The sequence below is a fragment of the Cricetulus griseus genome, chromosome 6, assembly GCF_003668045.3.
Source record: "Cricetulus griseus strain 17A/GY chromosome 6, alternate assembly CriGri-PICRH-1.0, whole genome shotgun sequence".
Taxonomy (NCBI): domain Eukaryota; kingdom Metazoa; phylum Chordata; class Mammalia; order Rodentia; family Cricetidae; genus Cricetulus; species Cricetulus griseus.
In genome coordinates this window covers 154,109,619-154,135,264 of record NC_048599.1, presented here as the reverse complement: position 1 = coordinate 154,135,264, position 25,646 = coordinate 154,109,619, and the positions used below count along the sequence as shown (strand labels likewise).

General features: G+C 51.4%; 2 protein-coding genes across 5 annotated transcripts; one reads left to right on the top strand and one right to left on the bottom strand.

Moving 5' to 3' along the window:
* Positions 1-2,464: 2,464 nt before the first annotated feature.
* On the top strand, positions 2,465-7,437 carry Cd37 (CD37 molecule). Its single transcript, XM_027420659.2, has 9 exons — positions 2,465-2,618; positions 2,829-2,903; positions 2,988-3,060; positions 3,884-4,008; positions 4,090-4,164; positions 5,022-5,126; positions 5,572-5,808; positions 6,412-6,495; positions 7,157-7,437. Exons 1-9 carry the CDS (start codon positions 2,556-2,558, stop codon positions 7,232-7,234), a joined length of 915 nt encoding a protein of 304 aa, XP_027276460.1. The 5' UTR covers positions 2,465-2,555; the 3' UTR covers positions 7,235-7,437.
* A 623-nt stretch (positions 7,438-8,060) lies between these two features.
* On the bottom strand, positions 8,061-23,730 carry Tead2 (TEA domain transcription factor 2). 4 transcript variants are annotated; one of them, XM_035446795.1, is made up of 11 exons: positions 23,499-23,730; positions 22,897-22,961; positions 21,484-21,558; positions 19,957-20,064; positions 19,801-19,859; positions 17,153-17,211; positions 15,136-15,278; positions 11,177-11,350; positions 9,460-9,621; positions 8,710-8,862; positions 8,061-8,174 (listed from the first exon to the last, which is right to left on the bottom strand). In XM_035446795.1, exons 1-11 carry the CDS (start codon positions 23,728-23,730, stop codon positions 8,061-8,063), a joined length of 1,344 nt encoding a protein of 447 aa, XP_035302686.1. The 4 variants fall into 4 exon arrangements, with proteins under 4 accessions (XP_035302686.1, XP_035302687.1, XP_035302688.1 ...); XM_035446796.1 differs by having other exon boundaries at positions 19,948-20,064; positions 21,496-21,558; XM_035446797.1 differs by having other exon boundaries at positions 21,496-21,558.
* Between the last annotated feature and the right edge of the window lie 1,916 nt (positions 23,731-25,646).

Sequence of the window (25,646 nt, the reverse complement as noted above, 5' to 3'; positions counted from 1 at the left end):
AAGTTTTTTTTTTTTTAAAAAAAAAAAAAAAACTAGCTAGAAACAAGCGTAAGCTAAAACCAACCATTCATAATTAATAGTAAGTCTCCATGTCATGATTCGGGGGCTGCCAGTACAAGAAAGCATGCCACAACCAGGAAAACTGAAAACAAGTTTTCTGGAAAATTCTGTCAACTGGAACGTTCAGTGACAACTGAGAATTGGATTTGATTCTTCGTTTATTTAATTATTTCTCTATTCAGTACTTGGACTTGGGCCTTGTACATGCTAGGCAAGCACTCTCCCACTGAGCTACAGCTCTGGCTCCAGGGCTGAGCTCTGGCCACTTGTGATACCTCCCACCTCCTGCAACGTGGCTGGCCCTGGTGCTGTCACAGGCCCTAGGAGCCTCCTCAGAAACACCCCTTCCACTCCAGTTACCTCCTTCCCTGGAACTATGGCCTCAGAAAGGAAGGCGAGCTGGTGTCCTTTGTCCCCACCGGCTGTAAGTGTGTCTGTGTGTGCACATGCGCGCCCTCACCTTGTGGGCAAGTCCTGAGGAGGTTGACAAGCCCGCCTCACCTCAGCACCTCAGCGAGCAGAGAGCAAGGCAGGCAGTTTTCGGGGTTCTGAGGGAGAAGGGCTCCGTGACCCTTGACCCCAAGACTCCCTCCCCCGGTGAGCCTGGGGCTTCCCCTCACACCGACCTGGCTGGCTCCCCTGGCCCAGCCTCGAGATCCCTGCTAAGCTCTCCAGTGGCTGATTAGGCGACAAGGACCTGGATGCCTAGGCCTGGAAGCCTAGCAGCAGCCTCCTCTGTCCTTCCGGCTCCCTCGAGGCGCTTTCCCCTCGTGAGGCCTCGAGGCCTTTCCAGCCGTTTGGGCGTATGCTCCATGGCTCCTCAGCCTCGCGCCTCCTCTACGCAGAACGACTTCACTGTGAAGCCTGCCACATTCATTTGCTCGCAACTGAGCGCCCCGCCCCTTTCCCTCTGTCATGATATACATGCGCCAAGTGAGTCGGATGTGGTGCTCTCCACATTTACTCCCTGTGGATTTTCTTAAGGCTTCCTTTCAGTAGCAAATTCAACGGTCACTCCGCAAAGGCCGACTAGGGACTTTGAGGATAGTTGATAAGAACTGAAAACCGGCAGATGAGAGACCCAGTGTGTAAGGGAACTTGCCACCGAGCCCAGATCCCACATGGAAAGGGAAGTGTCTAAGTGTCTCAATCTGACCATCAGGTTATTGAAACAATGGACTCCAATGGGAACTTTCCCCCTAAGAATCTCATGCTGGGAGAAGGAAAAATTGCTATACAGAGGGGTAACTTGTCTCCCAGACAGAGATTGCATAGGATTCCAAGAGCTTGTCAGACCACATTACAGCGGAGACTGAGGTCCAGACAGTGATGGGTCAATGGTGGGCAGCACCATGTCTTAACTGCTTAGATTTGCATATCGCTAGCCCTCTATTTACACATCAGTCTCACTTCAGGACCCTGAAGATGGACTAGAGGGTCACTGGATCTATTTGTCCTCTTCCCAATGGGGCCACAGTGAGTAAGTCCTTTTCTGTTTCCTACTATTGATTTGATTCTTTTAATTAGCTTACTGGGGATGAGTAGATGAACCTGGCTTGGGACACAACCTGTGACAGGAAAGATCCAACCCCCAAAAGTTATCCTCTAACACACACACCTCATAGAAAATAAAACAAAGGCAGGGTGGTGGTGGCGCACACCTTTAATCCCAGCACTCAGGAGGCAGAGGCCAGCCTGGTCTACAGATGGAGTTCCAGGACAGCCTCCAAAGCCACAGAGAAACCCTGTCTTGGAAAACAAAAACAAAACAAAACAAAAATGCAAAGTGGACAGCTTGTCCTCTGGCCTCAAATGTGCATGTCCACACACAAGAAAGGAAATAGACGAGTCTGGTCTCAGAAGACAGAGAGCTGCCAGCTCAGAGACCTGGGGTTTGCAAAAAGCTGGGAACTTGGCAAGTGTCAGGAACTCCTGGGCACATCACAGGAAACCATGGGGATCTGCTCTGTCTCTTCTGGAGCCTCCTCCCCTCAGGTTCCTCCACACAGGCAGGAAATGCCACCTGAGGTTCACTTCCTCCACCGGATGTTCAAGCACTGCTTAGCTGCTCTCCCCACCCCTGGGACTGTCACACCTCCTCTGCAGCACTTTCACTTCCGCAGGTGTCCAACTCCGGCCCCAAGCACATGGGAGCATCTAGTCTTGGAGCGAGAGTTGGGGGAGAGACCCAGAGAAAGACACACACACAGGACAGAGGCAGATAGGGACAAAGACCCAGAAAAAGAAAGAGATCCAGAGAAAAAAGGGCAAGGAGAGGAGGTGGGGGGAGGGAGAGACAGGAGGAAGAGAGAGAGAGAGAGCGAGTTCTAGGACAGTGGGTCTTAAAAGAGGACTACAAGATGCAGAGGGCGGGGCCAGTGAACAGTGAGGTCAGAGTGTCTGTGAGGTTGGCCTCTGCAGAGGCAGCCCTGAGGTCCCAGGACCGAGACGTGGTTAGAAGTCATTCAGGAGACCCTGTGCATCTTCCCTGAGCCATGGACACCTGCAAGGGACCCCCCATTGTGTCCTTGGTACCCACATATTCCAAGGACCCTCAGGTACTGCTATGTGCCCAGGGGAACCCATGAAGATAGGGACCCAGTTGAAAGTCACTAAATGAAAAAGGCTGGGTGGAGCCCCACCCTGGGACTTCCTCTTTCTCTGCTCTCTTCCTTTGTGCCTCCTCTTAGTCTCTCTCCTTCTCTGACCATTATCCCTTCGTCCCCCTCTTCTGTCTGGATTCCTCGAGTGGGTCTCTCCCCATCTAGGTGAAGATGTCAGCCCAGGAGAGTTGCCTCAGCCTCATCAAGTACTTGCTCTTCGTTTTCAACCTCTTCTTCTTTGTGAGTTTATTCATGGCTACCCAGCCAGGGTCCCAGGGCCACTGTGTCCTGTGCCCATAGCCTTATTCTCTTCTCTTCCCCTAGGTACTAGGCGGCCTGATTTTCTGCTTTGGCACCTGGATTCTCATCGACAAGAACAGCTTCGTGTCATTTGTGGGTGAGGGGGCTGGGCAGTAAGGGAGGGTCTTCCTGGGGCACACCTGACCCAGAACCCCACCCCAAGGCATCTCCTGGTATCTCCTTTGCCACGGAGGCCCTCAATAGTTGCCAACTTCCCAGACAGGGCCCCAGTCTAGTGCCCCACTGGCCACTGTTTCTTCCCTGCAAATAAGACATGTAAACTGCACGCAGTCGCGCATGTCTACCATCCCGGCAGTCAGGAGGCAGAGTGGAGGATCAGGAGCTCAAGGCTATCCTTGACTTCACAGTGGGTTGGAGGCCAGGCTGGGCTATATGAGATCCTGACTCAGCTAAACAACCACAACAAAGTGAGGTCATGGTTACAAACAATAATAACAGAAATGATAGACATTTCTCAAATACTTCCTGTGTCACATCTTGGACTGGGGCTCACAGACCCTCCCTTCTTGAGGTTCACAGAAGGGAAGTCTCTTGCTGGGTGTCTGCACAGCAGGGAAGAGGAAGAGCAGAAATAACAGTAATAGCAAGAAAACTACTGATGAAGTGAGCATCAAAACCATAGCAACTCAGCCAGGCAGCAGTAGCACATGCCTTTAATCCCAGCACTCGGGAGGGCTATGCTGAGAAACCCTGTCTCAATAACAGAAGTCCAGAGGATAGATCGGGGACCAAAACCAGGAGAATCTCAGAGGGAGAAAAACCAACTCAGAGTGGGCCAGAGACAGAGGCCAGGCAAATTCAGAGTAAGGGACACAGGGATCCAAGAGATAGGGCTCTGCCTGGTGGCCAAGTGGAGCTGCTATTTCCCGGCCCATCCTCACTGACTTTCACCACCTCAGGCTTGTCCTTCGTGCCACTGCAGACCTGGTCCAAGGTCCTGGCTGTCTCAGGTGTCCTCACCATGGCCCTGGCCCTCCTGGGTTGTGTGGGAGCTCTGAAGGAGCTACGTTGTCTTCTGGGCCTGGTGAGTGACATTCCTCTACACCAATCCTGTCCTGTCCCTCAAAGGCCTTCTCTCACCTTTGTCACCTCCCTCTCCACTCAGTATTTTGGGATGCTGCTACTCCTGTTTGCCACACAAATTACCCTGGGGATCCTCATCTCCACTCAGCGGATCCGGGTGAGTTTGCCAACATTCTACCCCAATTATGGAGGTTGAGGAGCAGGAGTGGAGAGAAAAACAAAGTGAGCACAGCCATCAACCAGGAAGCTGAGCCATAGAACAACACCCATACACAGAGACAGTCAGAAAGACACAGGGGGACCGAGGCACATACAGATAGAAAGGGAAAGCTGGTGTGGTGTTGCATGTGGTCTTAGCTACTCGTAGGCTAAAATTAGCCCAAGAGACCAAAGCTAGCTTGGGCAACATAATGAGGCCACATCTGTTAAAAGAGAGGGCCATGTATGATGGCACACATCTTTAACCCAGTACTCTGGAGAGAGATGGGCGGGTAGAGACAGGGGCAGACACAAACTGACTTCTACTCATTAGCATTTATTCAGCTGGTTGAGTGCTTGCCTGGTATCCAACCCTTAGCACCTGTAATGCCAGCACTCAAGATAGAGTCAGGAAGATCAGGAGTTCCAGACTAGTGTGGGCTACAGGAAAATCATTTTATTGAATAATTTTATTCAAAAATAATTTTAAAGCCCGGTGATGGTGGCAGGTGGTGGCAGCACATGTCTTTAATCCCAGCCTCAGGAGGCAGAGGCAGGTGGATCTCTTTGAGTTCGAGGCCAGCCTGGTCTACAAAGTGAGTTCCAGGACAGCCAGAGCAACACAAAGAAACCCTGTCTCTAAAAGCCTAAAGAACCTTAGAAACACTTCTGAGATTCTGAGGGAGAGAGCGACTGCCAGTCATTCAGGAAGAAACCTAAGTTAAGGGTGGCGAAGTTGGGCTCCTGGGGTGAACACCATGGGTGGGGCTGAGGCGGTTGGGGCGACTCATTCCATCCTCACCTACACCCTCTCAGCTGGAGCGAAGAGTGCAAGAGCTGGTGTTGGAGACAATCCACAGCTACCGCGCGAACCCGGATGAGACGGCGGCTGAAGAGAGCTGGGACTATGCGCAGTTCCAGGTGTGTGAGCTCATTACCCCTCTTGTTTCCGCCAGTTAACACTCCAGGTTCTACCATGGCTCTAACATCTCAGCTTCAGCCTGGGATTTTAAGGAGACTGCCTCAGTGTGGGCCGCAGGTCACCTGTTCCCTCATCCTCAGCCACTCTCGCTGCTGTCCCCAGGGGACAGCATCACCGTCTCCACGTAACTAAATGCCCAGACCCTAGACCCTGACGGTGTTCCACTCCAGCCCCCAAATTTCTATGCGAGGGGCTCCCGCCTCCACCCATCCCGAGGCAGAATCACACGACCCACAGAAATCTCAGGTTCACCTGACGCTCCTCCTGAGCCCGGGTCACCTTGGCGCCATCGTATCTCCAGCGCACTGCCACCCGGCTCCCAGGCCTGGCTGCACAGCTTCCCCGTGACACCGGCCCCTGACTCTGTCCACCCTCCCCCGTCAGCTGCGCTGCTGCGGCTGGCACTCCCCGCGGGATTGGATCAGCGCCCGCACGCTGAGAGGGAACGAGTCTGAGGGGCCCTTCGTGCCCTGCTCCTGCTACAACTCCACGGCGACCAATGACTCCTCAGGCTTTGATAAGCTCTTCTTGTCCCAGCTCAGCCGGCTGGGGCCGCGGGCGAAACTGAGACAGACCGCTGACCTATGCGCACTCCCGGCAAAAGCCCACATCTACCGCGAGGTGGGACACGCGGTAGCCCGCAGCTCCTGACGGGGCGGGGCCTGCATTGGGGCGGGGCACAGGGAAGTGGGCGGGGCGCTGGAGGGAGGGACTTTAAGGGGCGGAGTCTTAAGAGGGCAGGCGGTGCTTGGAGGAGCGGCGTCAGGAGGCCAGGAGGCAGCTAGGAAAAAAGACGGAAGGGGCGGGACCCCCGGAGGTGAGTGTGGACCACACTGGCTTCAGGAGTCCTGAGTGGAAGGGTGGGTGGGGCCCGTGGGTGGGGCCCTGTGATGTGATCAGGAGGCGGGAGGGGGAGGTTACAAGTAAAGACAGAGTCCCTTCTAAGTGGGCGTGACCTGCTCAGAGGCGCGGTATCAGGAGGCCGCTGGAGCCTGAGCTAGACGCTACTAAAACAGTAGCGTCAAAAGGGGTGGGGTCCTCGGAGGGTGAGAGGCGTCGCCCACACAAGGGCAGAGCCCTGGAGCACTGGCACAGAGCACAGCTTGGATAAGGCCTGCCTGTTTGGATACCTAGGAGGTACCCGAAGGAGGACCCGAGGGCCCCCCGGGCTTGAGGGTGAGTTCCAGAAGCAGCACCGCCTTTACACATTTCCTGCATCCCCAGGGCTGCGCCCAGAGCCTCCGGAAGTGGCTGCACAATAATCTCATCTCCATAGTGGGAATCTGTCTGGGAGTCGGTCTTCTTGAGGTGACTTGGCCCCGTGCCATCAGTCTATCTATAGATGTTTTCCCGTTGCCGAGGAAACGCGCTTGCTTAGCACTGTTATCTATCACAGCACTAGCTTGGGATGGGGCAGAGACTTGGCTTCTGCAAACTCTTGGCCGTACGGGTGCCCTGCCCCCTCCCCTCTCCCGCAGGTGAGCGGGATGGCACTGTGTCTGCAGCTACATCGTAGAGCGCTCAGCCGAGAGCCGGTGCGGCCGCTGCCGGGAGCCGAGGGTTCGAGCCCTACACCCAGGCTGAGCGCTGAGGGCAGCGGCGGGCGCTGGGGCGGGCTTAGCAGCAGCAGCGGACGCAGCAGCACCCCATGGGGCAGCTGGGGCATGGCGGGTGCCTGCCCCACATTGGGGGACAAGGCACAAGGCAAGCTACCCATGGCTCTGGGGCCCTGGCCGTTGTGGGATGCAGACGAGGAGCCGCCTGAGACCGATAGCACGGGCGCTGAGGTGGAGGTCGGGACACATGCGGAGACTACCGAGCCTCCAGAATAAAGGACCCTGGGCTAGCCTCTAAGCTTTCTCCTTTCCAGACTGCCACTCAGCGCTGCCAATCATTCCAAGCTCCTAGGTACGCCCACTTTGTGCCTCCCCCTTCGGGTACCACCCTGAAGCATCTCCTTTCTCCGCAGCTCGGCTTCATGACGCTCTCAATATTCCTGTGTAGAAATCTGGACCACGTGTACGACAGGCTGGCCCGGTACCGCTAGGCCCCAGCCTGCCCCCGTCGGCACCCACGCACCTCCATGAAGCCAGCACGTGTTTGTTTCCTTCCGGCTGGTCTAGGCTTGGAGCCCGGTGCCTCAGGACTGTCTGGGACAGCTATCACTTCCCCCTCGGGACCAGGGCCTTCTGTCCTGAGATTTCCCCCCACCCCATCTGTCTGCCACCTCCCACATGACACCTCAAATAAATCCCCTTCGTTTTGGTAAAAATAGCTTTATTCTCCTTTGGAACATAAACCATCACTCTTGGGGAAAGGAAGGTGGCAGGGTGGTCTGTGGCTCACTTAAAATGGGGACAAGATTAGGAAGTTCCACCCCGCTGCTTGCCTAGCTGAGACAACATTACATCCTTAACACTGTGTATAAATATCTCCTTATATTAAAAAAAATCCATGTCCCACCTCGCTCTGCCCCCAGCTGGGACATCCCAGATCAGAGAAACGGTGTGGAGGAGAGGCAGACATGGGGGGTGGGAGGGGCAACAAGGCAATGAGTAATATCCCCCGCACAGCCCAGCTCCCTTCTCCAGAAGAGCAAAGGAGCCTTGTAGAACTGAGAGGCCAATGCTGAACCTGTGGGTGTGTGCTCCCGTCCCCAGTCCCCAGTCCCTGTCAGGTGCTCCCTGTGGGGTCTAACCTCAAAATCTGCTCCTTCAGCTCAATAACCAAGGGCCTGAAATCAGGCCCTTTTTTTTTTTTTTTTTTTTTTTTTTTTTTTATCATGGCCCCCTCTCCAAATGATGGGTACAGGGAGAACTGACGGGCCCTTCCTGGGAAGAGGGTGTTCTGAGGAAAACCAGTAATGGGGCCCATCAGTCCCTGACCAGGCGGTAGATGTGGTGTTGGGCTCCGCGTTCGCTGGTGGAGACCTCGAAGACATAGGCAGTGCACAGCAGCAGTTCCTGAGTGTCCCTGTTTGTCACCACCTGCCAGGAGAACAGGCTTATGCTATGGCGGGGGTGGTGTAGGGTGTGTGTGTGTGTGGTGGGACTGCCCTGCCCACCCCTAGTTTTCAAGGACACCTCTGGCCTCTTCCCACCTCCCATGTACCCCGGGCAAAGGGGGTAACCCCTAAGCTGAGAGTTGGCAGGGGGGGACCTCCCCAGCACATTACTTTCCTGAGAAAAGGGGTCTCCACTATGCCACAGGCAAAAGGTTCAGCAGGTCATATTAGTACAACCCCCATATCAAAGGAGTGTCCTTCAGCTCTTGACCCCTCTGGTGACCAGATGCCTGGAAGCTGTGGTATCTTCAGCTGCCCTAGTGAAGATGGACTTCCCACATGGGACAGGTGAGTCCCACGTCACTATAGTAGAGTGGCCCACCCCATCATGTCCTGGAGAAAAGGAGCTCATCTTTGGCATCTGCACTGCCTGGCTGGCAGGATGGGGCTAAGGGCTGCTGTGGAGCCCGAGGCTGAGGGTTTGCTTAAAGTCCAGCCTGCCGGCCCCAGTGAGTCACCTGCAGGATGGTGAAGTTCTCCAAGACGCTGTTCATCATGTAGCGTTCAGGCAGCTGGCGCAGCTTGTGTAGGAAGTTAACCAGGTACTCACACATGGGAGAGCGCAGCAGGCGGTACACAAAGCGCCCATCCTCCAGCTGGGCCCGCTCTGTCTGCAAGTGGGCAACACAGTGGCTGAGAGAAACAGCAGACAACCTAGGAACCAGCCAGAATCCCCCAAGCACCCCACCTTTAGACCAGAGACTCTGGGTGTACAACTGACTCTGAACCTGCAAACAGGGAAACTTCCCTCCCCCCAGAGTCATGGTCTGAAACCTCAGTGACTTCCAAACACCCTAGATTGTATCTCCAAACTGAGCTGGAGTCCTCCAGTCCCCACAGTCTCTCAAGTATAATGCCTATCTCTACCCACCCTTAAGAACCTTTTCATCTTATAGATTCAATCTCTATACCTTTCAACCCTTGAAATGAGTCCTAGCTATGACTTTTAGTTGCTTATTCCTGTTTTGTTTGAAACAGGGTCTAATGTAGCCCAGGCTAGCCTAGAACTGCTTGAAACTCCTGATGATTGGTCTACATAGTACAGGGCAAGCATTCTACCAACTAAACACCCTCAGCCTTCTTTGGAGTTAATTCTTAGCACATGTACCAAACTTCCAGAGAGGTTGGGATGGCCCTACCTCACACACACCCACATGCCTGTGACAGCTTAGTCTTGACGCAGGCTGTGCCCTAGCCCTGGGCCTCACCTCCACCTTCTCCACCACTTGCTTGCCAAAGGAGCAGACCTTGGAGGAGCAGGTAAGTGTCATGAGCTCCCGGCTCTCATATTGGCTGCTCACTCCATAGAAGCCACCGCTGCCTCCACTGGTCCCTGCCTGTTCACCACTTGGGCCCCAGTTCAGGTCCGCCTGAGAGACAAGATGGAGAGGCACAGGTGAGTTGGGGAAAACCCAACAAATTCTGACCTAGAGCCTGGTTGCCTGAGCAGCACCCACTTGCTCATCCCCCCAACCCCACCCCATCACTCCCAAGGTCAGCATGAGCTGTGTGTGCTCTGTAGAAGACCCATCCACAATTCCAGGAGGACTAGAGAAGTCTGACTCTCAAGTCTCTGTCAACCAAGGGCCAGAGAACCCAACTCTAGGGCTAGGCATAATAGTGCAAGCTTCTAATGCTAGCACTTGGGAGGCTGATGCAGGATTGTGAGTTTGAGACCAGTATGGTCTACATACAAAGAAAGACCATGTATTAAATTTAAAAAAAGAAAAGAAAGACCATGTCTTAAAATGGAACAACAACAAAAAAAGTGGTTGGGGTTTTAAGTCTAAGAAAATGGAGGGAGAGGGACAAAAAAAAAGACTTTAGCCTCTCTGACTGGGGCCTAGTTACTAGCAGGCAAGTTACCCCCAGCAACTGGTTAGGGTGCCATATCCTCCCATACCTCCCCCTGCCCCCCACTGGCTGTGCAAGCAAGTGGTTTGACTCCCCCCCATCATAGAGCAGGACTTAGGAAGCATTAGTATTCAACCTACACACTCCCCCATACAGTGTTTTGTTGTAAATATTATTTTAAGATGAGTTTATTTGTTTATGCTGTGGAACATTTGTTGTATTCTTTTTTATGTTTCACTTATTTAACTCTGTGAAGTGTGTTACTTTCTCTGCCTAAAACAACTGATTGGTCTAATAAAGAGATGAATGACCAATAGCAAGGCAGGAGAAAAGACAGGCAGGGCCAGCAGGCAGAAAATTGATAGGAGAGATCTGGAAGGAGAGGAAGGAGCTAGAGAACAAGGAGAGGAGGATGCTAGGGGCCAGCCACCAGCCACCCAGCCACCCATGAAGTAAGAGTGAAAGTCAAGCAGGTGGTGTCACATGCCTTTAATCCCAGCACTCAGGAGGCAGAGGCAGGCGGATCTCCGAGTTACAGGTCAGCCAGGGCTGTTACACAAAGAACAAAGACACCCTGTCTCAAAAAAGCAAAAAAAGAAACAGTGAAAGTAAAATGTATAGAAGTAGGAAAAGGAAAAAGCCCAGAGCAAAAAGTAAACGGGATAATTTAAGATAAGGAAAGCTGGCTAGAAATAAGCCAAGCTAAGGTGGGGTATTTATAAGTAAGGATAAGACTCCATGTGTGATTTATTTGGGATCTGGGTGGCGGGCCCCAAAAGAGCAAAGAATAAAGAGTAAAGGCTGGGTGGTGGTGGTGGTGTACGCCTTTTATCCCAGCACTCGGGAGGTAGAGGCAGGCCAATCTCTGTGAGTTCAAGACCAGCCTGGTCTACAGAGTGAGTTCCAGGACAGCCTCCAAAGCCCCCACCCCCACCCCCCAAAAAATAAAAAAATAGAGTAAAAAAACCCAGTTACAGTGTTTTGTTTTGTTTTGTTTTTTGAAGTAAGACCTAGCAGACCCAAGACCCTCCTTGTGCCTGGCTGACAGTGCCATGACTTGGGAACACTCACCCAGAACTTGACCAGGAAGAAGGCATGGGGTGGCCCTCGGTCATACAGCTCCCGGAGGCCACCCTTTTTCTCAGGGAACTTATCGTAGATCTGGCGTACGTCCACACTCTCCAGGGGCGGTGCTCCAGGACTAGGACACTGCTGACTGATGTGGACAAACAGGTGCCTCTGGAACTGCAGAGGGATGACAGCGTGAGGGACTTGGGCTAGACCCATTGGCCAGCACATGGCCACACCTTGGGCCACATAGAGCCCTGTAACCCCAGCAATCTGCTCATTCCTCTGCCTCCGCTGTCTCAACCTGCTCATATCTTATCATCTCCCATCCTCTGGTCTAGCCTCACCAACATTTTTCATCCCTCACACAACTCTAGAGCTAACTCAGTCCCCAGAATCCAGTGCCTGCCCTCCTCTCAGCAACATCACCAACTCCCACCATAATTTCCTTGAAAACTTCATTTCTGTTCCTGCAATTTACAATGCTGCACCCAGTAAACTCCTACATAACCCTCAAAGCCCAACTCTTACATGTCTTTTCAGGGAAGACTTCACTATCTCCCCAAGGAGACCACCCTCTATATATACAAGAACTAGACATGTTGTAAAATATTAGTTAAAGATGTGTTACTTTTGTTTATGCTGTGGATTATTTGTTTAATGATGCACACATGTGTTGCATTCTTTTGTTTGTTTGTTTGTTTGTTTAAGACAGGGTTTCTCTGTGTAACAGTTGTGGCTGTCCTGGAAATCACTCTGGAGACCAAGCTGACCTCAAAGTCACTGAGATCTGCCTGCCTCTGCCTCCCCAGTGTAGGGATTAAAAGCACGCGCCACCACCACCACTCGGCTATGTTGCATTCCTTTATGCTTCATTCGTTCAATGCTGTGAAGCTGTCTTACTGTGCCTGTCTAAAACACCCAATTGGTCTAGTAAAGAGCTGAATGGCAGGGGCTGGAGAGATGGCTCAGAGGTTAAGAGTACCGACTGCTCTTCCAAAGGTCCTGAGTTCAATTCCCAGCAACCACATAGTGGCTCACAACCATCCGTTATGAGATCTGGTGCCCTCTTCTGGTGTGCAGATATACATGGAAGCAGAATGTTGTATACATAATAAATAAGTAAAATCTTTAAAAAAAAAAAAGAAGAAGAAGAAGAAGACAACTAAAGGGGGAAAAAAAAAGAGCTAAATGGCCAATAACAAGGTAGGAGAAAGGGTAGGCGGGGCTGCCAGACAGAATAAATAGGAGAAATCTGGTAGAAGAGGATCAAGGAAGAAAAGGAAGAGAAGACATTGGGGCCAGCCACACAGCTACACAGCAAGCCACAGAGTAAGAAGTAAAGAAAAATATAAAGAATAAAGAAAGGTAAAAGCCCAGAGGTAAAAGGTAGACTGGGTAATTTAAATTAAGAAAAGCTGGCTAGAAACAAGAACCTAAGGCTGGGCATTTATAAGAAAAAAAAATAAGTCTTCATGCATTTATCTGGGAGCTGAGTAGCAGGCCCCCAAAAAGTAAAGAGCCTAAGAGAAAAAAGAAAGAAACAACACTAGATAGGCTGGTTGTATGCTAGTACTAGTCTTGGTCCTGGGGCTAAAAGGCCACTAAGTCCCTGAATTTGCAGAGTTCAGTTTACCACAGAGAAGTGGAGCATAAAACAACTTACAGATAATAGAAATGTCAGAAATAATTTATGCTATGAAAAATATCCTGGTAAGTATAGAAATAGGACAGTTCGTGAACCAGGTATGATAGAATAAGCTAAATGGGGACTGAACGCTCTTTTCTGGCCTCTTTGGGAACTTTGCAACACACATACACACCTAACAAAAAGATGGCACATGGCACTTTTTAGCAGAAGGCTTAGGAAAGCCTCATGAGAAAATTAAGCCGGAGTCACTCACAGCAAGTCCCAGAGAAGGCCTGTACCAGCTGTGGGGAAGGCAGGCAGAAGGGCACAAGGCAGGAGGGGCCATGGTAAGCACACAGGCAAGAGGCACAGCAGGAGCAGGGCTCAGATGGCACAGGAGCTGTGAGCAACTCAAAGGGCTTCAGCTTGTGCCCCAACTGGGATGTCAGGGTGCTTCAGTTCTGCTGTAGGCGTTTTGTTTGGTTTTCTGTTTTGTTTTGTGTATGTTTGTTGGGATTGGGGGTTTGTTTGAAGGTTTATTTTTATTGTTGCTGTTCATTTGTTGTTTTGTACTAGGATCTCACTCTGTAGCTCTGCCGGCCTGGAACTCAGTTCTGCCAGCCTCTACCTCCCGAGTGCTGGGATTGGTTAAAGCTGTGTGCCACCATGCCTGGCTCCTCTTCCTGGGTTTTGAATTCACTATTATAGAGCAAATTGGTTCTTAGTTTTTGTTTTTCTGAGATAGAGGGGTCTCTCTATGTACCCCCTGGCTGTCCTGGAACTCTCTCTATGTAGACCAGGATGGCCTCCAATTGTCAGCGATCCTTCTGCCTCTGCCTCCTGAGTGTTGGGATTAAAGGCATGTGCTGCCATGCTCACTTGTTTTGTTTTGTTGAGACAGTCTTGTGTGTTCTTTGCTTGGCCTCTGATCCCTCTGCCTCCACCTCCAGGGTGTTGAGATCGCACGCATGCACTACCACATATGCAAACCTGGGGTTGGAACCCAGAGCTTCATACATGCTTGCACTCTATCAGCTGAGCTAAATCCCCAGCCTCACACTGACTTCTCAACTAAAGGCAATACTACTTCAGGCTCCAGGGTTCTGGGATCACAGACTTGCTATGTGAGTCTCACCAGCATCACCCTTGACGTAAGTAACCTTGACCACCTGATGGGTGGTGGCATTAGTGTGGCTGCAGAGAGATTGCATGCAGTGGACTACATACATTTCTCTGCAGTTAGGTGTGAGCACATGACTAGGACCTGGCAAATGGGATGTGAAGAGACCCGTGAGTTGCCTCATTCAAGCGTGGGTACAGGAAATCCTACACTCTCTCTTCCTCCATCTGCTGGCTGGATGGAAGGAACCCAGAAGATTCTGAAACTCTATAAAATGGCAGAACCACAAAATGGCAAGGGCCAGGTCCTGAATCACTGGGGCAACACATCTGTTCAGCATACTTGCTGAAAACTCCCATGAAAAGCTGGGCACCATGGTGCATGCTTGTCATCCCAGCCCTCAGGAAGGTGAGAGAAAGAGCACATGCTAGAATGTTCAAGGCTAGCCTGAGCTACAGAGTGAGACCCACCTTAACAATAAACAAATCATAGAAAAGTAGAACTCTGGTAATTTGGGATGTCCTTGTGTATGCTGCTAATATGTGTTGCTTCTATTGGTTGATGGATAAAGCTTTTTTTGGCCAATGGACAGGCAGAATTTAGCTAGGCAGGAAATCCGAACAAAGAGACAGGGAGAAGGAAGACAGTGAGATGCCATGTAGCCATACCAGGGAAGCAAGATGCAAGGGCACTGGTAAACTACAACACGTGGTATTACACAGATTAGTAGAAATGGGATGATTTACAAGAGAGAGCTATCCAATAATAAGCCCAAGCCATTGGCCAAATAATTATTAAGTCTCTAAGTGGTAGCGGCTTCAGGGACCCAGTGGGCAGAGAGAACCATGTCAAGTGGGAACCGGCTAGACAGAGAAAAGCCTTCTGTTTACACTGTGGCACTTCCTTCCAGGTCCTCAGTGTGTTAAGGCAAACCCTGTTAAACAGCAGGAATTTGCTATTAGATGAATGAATGAATGAATGAATGAATGACCTGTGTTCAATTCCCAGAACTCTGTAATAACAGACTTGGCACCATGAGTCTGTAATTTCAATGCCGTTGAGAACAGACAGTTGTATCCCTGGGCTCACTGCTGGGGAAGCCCAAGCCCAGACAGACTCTCTTAAAACACAAGATAGACACACACACTTCATGTTGGCCTCTGGCTTTCATATTTACAAATAAGAAAGAAATCCCACACAGGTTTCACTCACCGAGTCAACTGCATCCGGTGGTTCCACAAAAGCTGAGAACTCCACCAACTGTAGGCGAGCAGTGCCCAGGGCCCGAGCCTGCCAGGCTGGTGGAGATGGAGCAGGTGGAGGCAGGGGTGAGAGGGCTTGGGGCGGCTCATACCCTTGGAAGAGAAGAAAGAATTGCTCACAGTGATGGACTGTTTTCTCTTGGCCACCTCCACTTAGAGCTGTGGGCCCTTCTAGCACAATCTTGGGATAGGAGCACACGCCATCCTAGCACTTGGGAGGTGGAGGCAGGAACAAAGGAGGCAGGTTCAAAGTCATACTCAGCTACAAAGCAAGTTCCACCTTGGGACACACGAGGCTGTCTCAAAAAAGAAAAATAAGATGGAGAAGGGCACTAGAGAGATGGCTCAGCTGTTAAGAACCCTGGGTGCTAATTCAAAGACCAGGATTCACAATAATCATGTAACTCCAGCTCCAGGGGCACCAGGCACACACAGCACACTTATATACATTCAAGCAAATCACTCATACACATACAATAGGCTAGTCAATCCCTCTAGGCTCTCATGCAGCTACAGGTGGCCATATACATACCTTACCAATGTGTTACAGGGACATGGTAGAGTTGCAACAGCCATGCTGGCACAATGAGGCAGAGGCCAAGTGAACTCCAGAGACACCTGGCCTGAGATGGCTGAGCTGGCAAGTCCACTCCTAGAACTTGCATCAGCTGGAATCATTAAAGCCTTTACTTTTCCTTGTATTAATTTGGATAATCTGCTGTGCTATGGAATATTTGTTTATCTAGGCAAAGATATATTACATTTGTTTATGCTGCATTTGTTTAGCTATGTAAAGATGTGTTGCATTTGAATTAATTAAATAAAATTAACCTGGGCTCAAAGGTGTGGTTAGCAACTAGTTAACAGGAACTAGCGTGGAGGAGCTGAGTGTGAGCTTTTTTAGTTGTGGCTGTGTAGAAGGAGAGGCTTCCTGGCTGCCAGCTAAGAGAGAAAGTTAACCAGTTGCTATTCTAACTCTCTGAGCTCACAGGTTTTCACACTAGCTTTTGAATCTTAAGTTTTATTATAATGAAAGAGATTTAGTTAAAACTACCTTTAGTGGCAGCAACAGAGCACTTGTCTGGGGAACAGAATTTTCCCCCACTGGCTACGTACGGCCTCAGTAGCTGGGCTTCCACGAGTTTAAGGCACAGCCACTGTAAGGAAGGTAAAACAGCACTAATACTTGTATTGAGACATTTTTAATTGGTGAGTGTGGTGGCTTGCATGAGCTGTAACTAACAGTGAATGTGGGTAGGTTTAGGAGGTATGGCCTTGCCAGAAAGTATGTCGCTGGGATGAACAGTCTCTGAGGGCTCAAAGCCCTAACCCATTCTCAGTTTGTGCTCTTAGCTCTAAGTTATGGTTCAAGATGTTAGCCCATAGGCTGGACGAAGCAGCACACGCCTTTACTCCCAGCACTCAGGAGGCAGAAGCAGGCTGATCTCTGAGAGTCAAGGCCAGTCTGGTCTACAGATTGAGTTCTAGGACAGCCAGGGACACACAGAGAAACCCTGTCTTGAAAAAATGAATAAAAAATAAGTTTCCTGCTCCTGCCACCATGCCTCCACTCTGCCATCATGGGTGGATCTAAGCCTCTGGAACCATAAGCCTCAAATAAACGCTTCTACAATATGCCTAGGAACTTTCACCAATCAGTGTGGCTATTCTGCGGTCATACTGGTGTAGAGTTCTGGGCTGTTGGCAGAGTCCCCATGGGAATGAAGCTGCCACAGAGGAAAGCAGAAGGAAGCAATCCCTCATGTCGACTCTGAACTGCTAGATCCAGCCATGCCTGAAGCCACCGTTCAGTCCATACATTTCTTTCCTCCTCCTCTGCTTTTGCTTCAGCTAATTTAAGTTTTGACCACTTGGTTGTACCCAGTTGACAAAAAGGTGAAGAAATCGCTGCCAGGGGCAGGAACAGAGAAAAACAGGAGACGATGAGCAAGGAAGCAGGCTCTCACCTGGCAGGTCACTGGATGGGGGAGTCAAGGAGAACGGTGCCTGTGAGAACGGCTTCACACTGCAGGACAAAGGGAACCTCTGAGTACAGTGGAATGACCATGCAATGGGCGCAGTAACTCAATGACTGCTAGCATTTTCCACATGACATTGAGGTCGACACTGACTGACCTACCCAAAGCCAAACAGCTAGGGCCCAACCCCACACAGACCAACCATGAGGACCAAAATTTTTGTTGTTTTGGCAACATTAAAATTAAACCTAGTGCTTCACGTATGATAGGCATGGGCTCCCCAGAGCCAACACCCCCTCACTGGGGATTCTAGGCAGGGGCTCTACCACTGAGCCACACCCCAGCCCCTCACTGGGGGATTCTAGATAGGGGCTCAACCCAGTTCCTGGGTTTTGCTGCAGGATCATGCTGTGTAGCCCAGGCTGGCCTGGAACTCGAGATCCTTCTGCCTCAACCTCTAGAGTGCATGGATGACAGGAAGGAAGCACTACCTTGTCCTATGTGATAGAAATGTTCCACCTATGTACGGCCCCATGGTAGTAGCCACTGGCCACACTGCCGCTCAGTCTGGCTGATGGGCCTGAGGAATGGAACTTTTCAGTAAATTAAATTCTTTTGTTTTTAAACAGGGCCTCATTATGTAGCCCTGGCTGTCCTAAAGCTCACAAAGACCCACCTCCCTCTGTCTCTCAAGAGCTGGGACTAAAGGAATGTGCAACAATTCCCAGTTATAAATGTAGTCAATTCTAATGTAATAATGGAGTAGACTCATACTTCAGAGGCCTAGAGGTAGCTCAGGAGATGATGGTCAGGAGACTGAGAGGCCAGAGGTCAGAAGAGGTCAAGGGTCAACAAACCAAGATGAAAAAGACAAAACCCCAGGGACCTTCCAGTCGGAGTCCCAGGGCCTCTTCTCAGCTCTCAAATTGGTACTTCAATGGATTTCCCAAAATGCCATGATCTCCAGTCATCTAGCCGTCACTCAGATGCCAGCTCCTCAGGAAGACCCACCTGGCCTTCTAAAGCAGAGCCCTTAGTGGGTATGGTTGCACACAGTCAACATCACGGACATTGGGGGGATGAAGCAGGAGATCTATTCTGGGCTACAGAGCTGAGAGCTTGTCTCAAATAAATAAAAACAAAAGTAGACCCTTGAGGCTAGAGATGGACCCCAGTGTAGAACACTTGACTAGCTTGTACAAAGCCCTAGAATGAACCCAATTCCACAAATATGTTTTTCTTACTTTACACATAACAGGTCCAGGAAGGTTACAGCTTTCTACCTTGTTCCTTATTAAGAGAATATCCAGGCACTTAGTAGGTGTTCAGTAAAAACACAGGCCTCTGTCATAGAAGAGGCTCACCTCAGCTTCCTGCCTGTGAGTCCTGCACGTGTCGTTTGTCTGCCGGGACTACCCCCTCCCCCACCTTCACCTGGCTAAACCCCAATCTCAGAGAAAACCCCAGAACTTTCTCCCTCACCATAAAACCCATGGTGGTTCCTCACAACACTGCACACACTTCCATTTGTATCTCTGAAAGTGGTGGTCTAATCAGTACTGGTCTCCCCCATTTGACTATGGGCTTGCCAGTGCCCAGTCATCCCTCCTCTGCAGCACACCTGCAGTCCCCTCAACCCCTGGGGACTCATTCTGATCTTTCCCATGTCGCTGGTGACTGAATCCCACAACCTATCATCTCACTCTCTGATAATACTCCTCCCATGTTGCCCTCCCACAGGCTGGCCCCAGCGCTCCCCCAATGTCCAGGGGTCTCCAAGCTGATATTCATGTTCTCCGTCTCAAGTAGGAAAGAATAAAGTAACCCCTTCCTGACTCTTAAGCCTCAGGGGTCTGGAAACAAGCCTTCACAGGCGTTCTAAGGCACACATAGGCGCTCCCAGGAGTATCTTGGTCTGTAACTGCCCTCCCATGGTCCTGAGACCCACACTTCCTTCCCAAAGCTCTAGGTCTACTGTTGTCTTCCCACAGCTTCTTAGGAACCCTTCATCTGTCCATGAGCCTGGTCTACAAAGCTAGTTCCAAAACAGCTTCCAAAGCCACAGAGAAACCCTGCCTTAAAAAACCAAAAACAAAAACAAAAAACAAAAAAACAACAAAAAAAACCCAAAACATCCCCTTCTCATAATACTTAGGAGTCTCTATCTCTCCAAGGAGCCTCACGACTTCCTCCACCCCCATAAGCCCCTGGGCCCTTCTTGTCTCTTCCAGGACCATCAGTATCCATAACTGTTTTCTTGCAAGACTTTATGGCTTCCTTTGTCTACAACTGCCTTCCCATGAGCCTCTGGGTCCCCCACATCTCTCTCAGAAGAAGTTCACCAAACAACTGCCTTCCTGAGATGCTTTGGCCACATGTCCCTCCAGCAGCCTCTGGGCCTTGTGTATGCATTCCCATGAGCCTCTGGGACTGATGTTCTCCTTTAGGAGACCTTTTTCTCAATGCACATGCACCCCTTTTGAGAGATGAGGTAAGGGGGATCACCCCCACAAAGACCTTAGCCAGCGAAGTGCAGGGCTAGACTTCAAATCCATATGGTATGGCTTCAGGATCTATGTCCAAAATGGATGTAGGTAGGAGGGAAGGGGGACATGCAGGGAACACAAAGTACTCACTCTGGAACATTCCACGGTGTCCCAGAGCTCCCTGACCAGAACTGGAAAAGCTCAGTGGTCTAAAGAGGAGACACAGATGAGGGTTAGACATTCCCTGTTGGCCATTACAGACCCATCCTTACATCCCAGATCTCCATAGGTCCCAGCCCAGGCCACCTGAGGGCCAGAAGGACCCAGCTTGGCCTGGAGGGATGGTGCAGAGATGAGCTGTGCTGAAGACATGGTAGCCATCGTCTGGAATGCTTTGTCCTTGGAAACTTGGTCCTGGGGAAAGGTTGAGGTCCAGATGAATGGGGAGTTCTAGCCAAGATAGCCAGTGTGGGATAATGTCAAGGTCGGGGAAGGAGAGGAAGACATGGGACTGTGTGACACAGGGTCAGAGAGAGGTCAGCTCTCCACCTGCACCTTCTGGCCTCCTCAGGAAGGATGGTGTGTGAGGTACAGGGGTGGGGGAGGTGCCAAGGGAAGAAAGGAAACCCAACTTAGGAACTGCAGGCTGTACTTCACCTCCCTTAGCACCGGAAGACCACCCTGAGTCAGCATAGGGCTGAGAAGGGGGGCTGCAAATGGAACGGGTTGCACCTTACCTCAGAGGGAGAAAGGTTCGCAAGACCAGGATAAGATACTAACGGGTTTTCTAAGTCAAGAAACGGCTAGACAGTGTTTCCGGATGCCCAGGCTACAGGAAATGAGACTTTCAAGACCCCTGGGAACAGGAAGGGGGTGTTTCGTATTTCATACAGAACACAGAAGGGACTGAGAAAATACAGAAAGACCGGAACCTGAGGGTTGCAGACCTGCAGAAAAGGAAGGGACCATTTCCAAGTAAAAGAACAGGAAGTAAACTAGAAGTGGTGGCGCACACCTTTAATCCCAGCATTGGGGAAGCAGAGGCAGGTGTATCTCTGAGTTTGGGACCAGAGTGAGTTCCAGGACAGCCAAGAACAGCTAAAGCTAAAAGAGAAACTCAGTCTCAAAGAAACAAAGCAGGAAATAATCAAGGCTAAAAGAAAAACCACACACAAAGAAACAGTGATGGGGATTCAGGCTGGAGGGCACAGAAAACCCACGGTGGAGAAGAGAGAGAAGATGGTACAGTCTCTCACAGGAAAGCACACATGTAGACCAAGGAAGGCAAGGAAGAACAGAGAAACAACAGGGAAATGAAATGAGACCAGCAGGGACAGAGGGAGGGAAGGACTGTAGCAGAGCAGGAACAAAGCCAAACTATCAGCTACATGAGCCTCTGCCTGATGAGCAGGCCAGCAGGCCAACCGGCACTCCTCAGCCTGGCCTCCCTGGATCTCCCTCTCTCTCTGTCTTCCCATTCCCTCTGTGGGTGCATGTGAGTCTGTCTGTCTGTCTGTCTGTCTACTCCCACCTCCATGTATCTGTGTGTGTCTCTCTCTGAGTCTGTGTGTGTGTGTCTCCATTCTGTGCACGTGTCCTCCCCCCATCTCCATGTGTTGTGTCTGTGTGTCCCCATCTTTCTCTGTGTGTGTCCCACATCTATGTGTCCCCTCCATCTCTCTGGGTCTCTCTCTCTCTCTCTGTCTCTGACTCCCCAGGTGTCTCTGTCCCTTCTCTATCGTCTCTCTCTCTCAGCCTCTGAATCTGTATCCGTTCTCGCTCTCTTTCACCCCTCCCTCCCTCTCCCTATCCCCATGGAGCCTCCCTACCTGCCTTTTTCCTTACCTTCAGCTTGGACTGAATTTCTCTCGATTTCCTTCGAGCCAAAACTTGGATGTGACTAGAGACCTGGAGAGACGAGAAGCGGATTTGAACAGTCTTTGTCCACTACCCTCCCCCCCCCGTGGCTGCATATGTTGTTCCTCCACAGGTGACAGTCTAAGGTCGAAGGCTGTCTGCAGGAGTGGAAATGCAGCCTCCAAGGCTGACCCACCAGGTTCAGGCCCCTCCTGTCCTTCCTGCTTAGGTTTTCAGTGTCTCTCTCTGAGCCCCTTTTGTAATGACCCTCCTACAGAAATGTCAGCTCTGACAAGATGGCTCAGCAGGTAATGGCACTTGATACCAAGCCTAACGTCCAAAGTTCCATCCCTGAGACCTACACAGTGAAAGGAGAAAATCAATTCCTGAATGTTATCTTCTGATTTCTACATGCATACCATGGCACATGGCTACACACACACACACACACACACACACACACACACACACACACGCATAAAAAATGTACTTAAAATTGTTTTATATTACATTTTATGTATGTGGGTTCAAGTGCATCATGGTGCATATGCAGAGGTCAGAAGCACAGTTTTAGTAGTTGGTTCTCTGATCATGTGGGCCCCAGGACTAAGCTCAGGCCAGGCTTAGCAGCAAGCCCCTTTACCCACTGAGTCATTTCACAGGCACATCATATAAACATTTTACAGAAGTATCTGGCAAGCCTACAACATAGGGAAAACACATGAAACAGAAGCCAGGGTTCAGAGTAAGGCTTGCCCTTCATGCATTAGGGTATCAGTTCAATCCACACTAAACTTATAATCCCAGCTCTAGAGGCTGCAGACAGGTGCAGGCTGGTCAAATCAGCACGCTCAGGGCCAATGAAAGACCCAGTCTCAAAGCAGTGGACAGCTACTGAGAGGAAACCTGATGTCATCTCCTGGCCTCCACATGCTCACGCACACAAATGCATGGATCCCCACATACAAACAAGCTTAAGCACACACATGCATGGAGCCCCACATACAAACAAGCTTAAGTACACACATGCATGGATACCTCCACACACACACAAGCTTCATGCAACACATGCACAGATATATATAACACTCCACATATACAAGTTTCATGCACACACATGCATGGATCCCCACACACATACAAGCTTCATGCACACACATGCATGGATCCACACACACATACAAGATTCATGCACACACATGCATGGATCCACACACACATACAAGATTCATGCACACACATGCATGGATCCACACACACATACAAGCTTTTCATTTCTTTTTTAATCACATGAACCGCATCTGCCTTGAACCTGAACCAGCACATGAAGATGATCCTCAGGAAGTGCCCAGCCCCAAACCAAAGCCCCAAAGTGTCAAGTTTTGAGACCTGCTTTCGAGTTCTGGTCTTCCCTGTCCTCAGCTTGATGTAGCGGGCAATGAGTTCATTCCGGCCTGGAAGAGTCAAAATGGAAAAGAGCAAAGCTATCAGCAGAACTTCCTGCTAGAGAAGACAGCGATGAAGGATGACATCAGCAAGCCAGCAATCCTCACTCAACTCCAGCCAAGCCAGGCTGAGGAGCTCCAGCCGCAAGATCACCAGCTCAGTCACACACGAACTATGTAGCCTCCAACAAATCATGTTTTTTTGTTTTGTTTTGTTTTGTTTTGTTTTTTTCTTGAGACAGGTCTTTCTACATCATACTGCCTGTGCTGGAACTGACTGTGTAGATCAGGCTGACTTCAAACTTGCAGAGATCTATCTGCTCACCTGCCTCTGCCTCCAGAGTACTGGGATTAAAGGTGCCACCACACCGACCTCATTTTTACTATTTTGAGACAGAGTCTTATATGGATGGGGCTAATGTAGAGCTCAGTAGGTAGTCTAGGATGACCCCGAACTCTTGAGGTATGTGCCAGTGCAGCTGGCTAGACTCTGGACACATTAGTGTGATTTTTCTCACTTGGGTCAGGGCACCACAGGGGACTCACCATACATCTTGCCCTCATCTGACAGGATGATCTTGCGTCGGCCACAGGGAGGGTATATGGCCAGGGCCTCTTGAAAACTCTGCTCGATGTCGGGGCTCCACACACCCTCTGCATCAGGGCCCCCGTCACCTCCGACACCCTCACTGCCTCCAGTGCCCTCCTCGCTGCCCTCCTCACTGCCCGTCCAGCCCCCGCCATCATCCAGGGGGGCCCCAGTCCGGGGTTCCCCCATCTGGGCCTGCAGAGACAAAGATCAGCAGCCATGTATGGTGTTGCAAGAACAAGGCAGGAGCCCTGACTGAGGGAGGAAGCTAGGCCTGAACTTCTGGGTTGAAGCCTAGAACCCTGGGTCTGAGGGAGGAAAGAAACCTAAGCCTGGGACCTGGGAGGCTGTTCTTCCCCTGAGCTTTCAGAGGTTGAAAGCATTGGGTTGAAGTCACCTGACCACCTCAGAGTGGTGCCCGAGGCCATGTGGACTAAAGCTGTGTTTGGATCACCGATCCAACTAACCAGAGTCTGGTTAGTTGCCAGGAGTGAGAACCTCCAGTCCCACTAAGAAGGAACAGGTGCTAAGAAAGGGCAGCAGCTGCTGGAAAAGAAGAGGCTGTGTTCAAGATCCAGGGAGAGAGGAAAGAGAGATCCAGAGAGAGGGTGGGGCAGAGAGATCTAGGGACAGAGACCCAGATAGGCACAGAGAACGGGGAATAAATCATGGCTTTATGGCTGAGACCTGGAAGCAACCACAGAACCAGGCGGAGCTGTGGCTAGGACGCCCATCAAGCCCCAGGCCTAGGGACTCAGTAGTCCAGCCATCTGGAGGCCAGAACAAAGAGCCCAGGCATCCCCTCCCCCAGTTCCCCACAACCCTGACTGGGGGCGGGGCCTGAGTGCGAGCAGCCTCCATGGCCCCGCCCCCTCCCCCTGGGCTCGGCTCCAACCTAAGTTCCCGTCGACTTTCCAGAGGCCAGAAATAGGGAAAACTTTTCCCATACAGTCCGATACCGCCTCCCTGGAGGTTCCATGTCTTCCAGAACTTTCCCAGGCTCATAGAGTTCTGAGTCCCATCCCCTCCTCTGGACTCTAGACCTGGTGGAGGTTAAGCGAACAAAGACCCCCCCCAGGCCCAGCCCAGTGTGGCGGCGACGTTTAGGACCCCCGCAGACTGAAATCCCAACACAGCCCATGTGGCCAGACAAAGAGCCGGGCGAGCCGGGCAGGGCAGACGGTACACCCCTAACGTCCTGCCTGGGTCCCCAAGCCTCAGAAGAGCCATGGACGAAGGTCCAGGGGGCCTCGTAGCTCTCCCCTGACACCCCCGCGCCTGCTCTGCTCCATGAAGGGGCCACATGCTCGCGGGGCGGACACTTGCAGCAAGGATGGCCCGGGAGGCGTGCACCACGCACCAACCCGAGATCCGCGGCTCCTAGTTCCCACGTCCGGAGTCCGCAGCCCCCGGCCACCCGCGCGCTCCCCCTGCCGCAGACCATCCCCAGGCCGCTAACTCCGAGTAAGTTCCAGCTCCACACTGCGGCTGCATCCCAGCGCAAACTCGGGCCCCAAGGCAGAAAGAGGGCGGCGAGTAATTCCCACGCGGTCCCGGGAACACGCACCTCACCTCATCGCGCGGAACTTCCCACCCCAACTCACACACCCCAAGCAGGAGCCCGATTCCCGCCGGCGCCTTCCTACCTCCCGGCCTGGGCAGGGGAGCCGCGGGCGGGCGGGGCAAGACCCGGAGAAAGTTGCCGGGAGCTTTGTTTGGGAAAAGTGGGAGGGACCGCAGGGGGGGCGGGCCCGGCAGCAGGCTCGGGATCCCACGGTGACACTCGGGACAAGGTATTTGCTTTGGGAGAGATGAGTCCATCTAAGGGCTGGGTGCGGATGCTGGGTCCCTAGGAGAGGAGGTAGCTATGCGGGTCTGAATTCCTGGCTGTGAGGGAGGAGGGTGGGGTCTGTAACTCTGGGTCTGAAAGCAGGATACTTGGATCTGGACCCTGGGTCTGAGGGAGGAGGGCTGGGGCCTTCCTGGGTCTGAGGGAGAAGTTACTGGGAGTTGAGGGAAGAGAGTAGACTCCGTGACCTGGACCACCCTGTAATGTGTGTGTTTGCTGAGGATGTGGAATTGACAAGGAAACAAAATAATCTTTA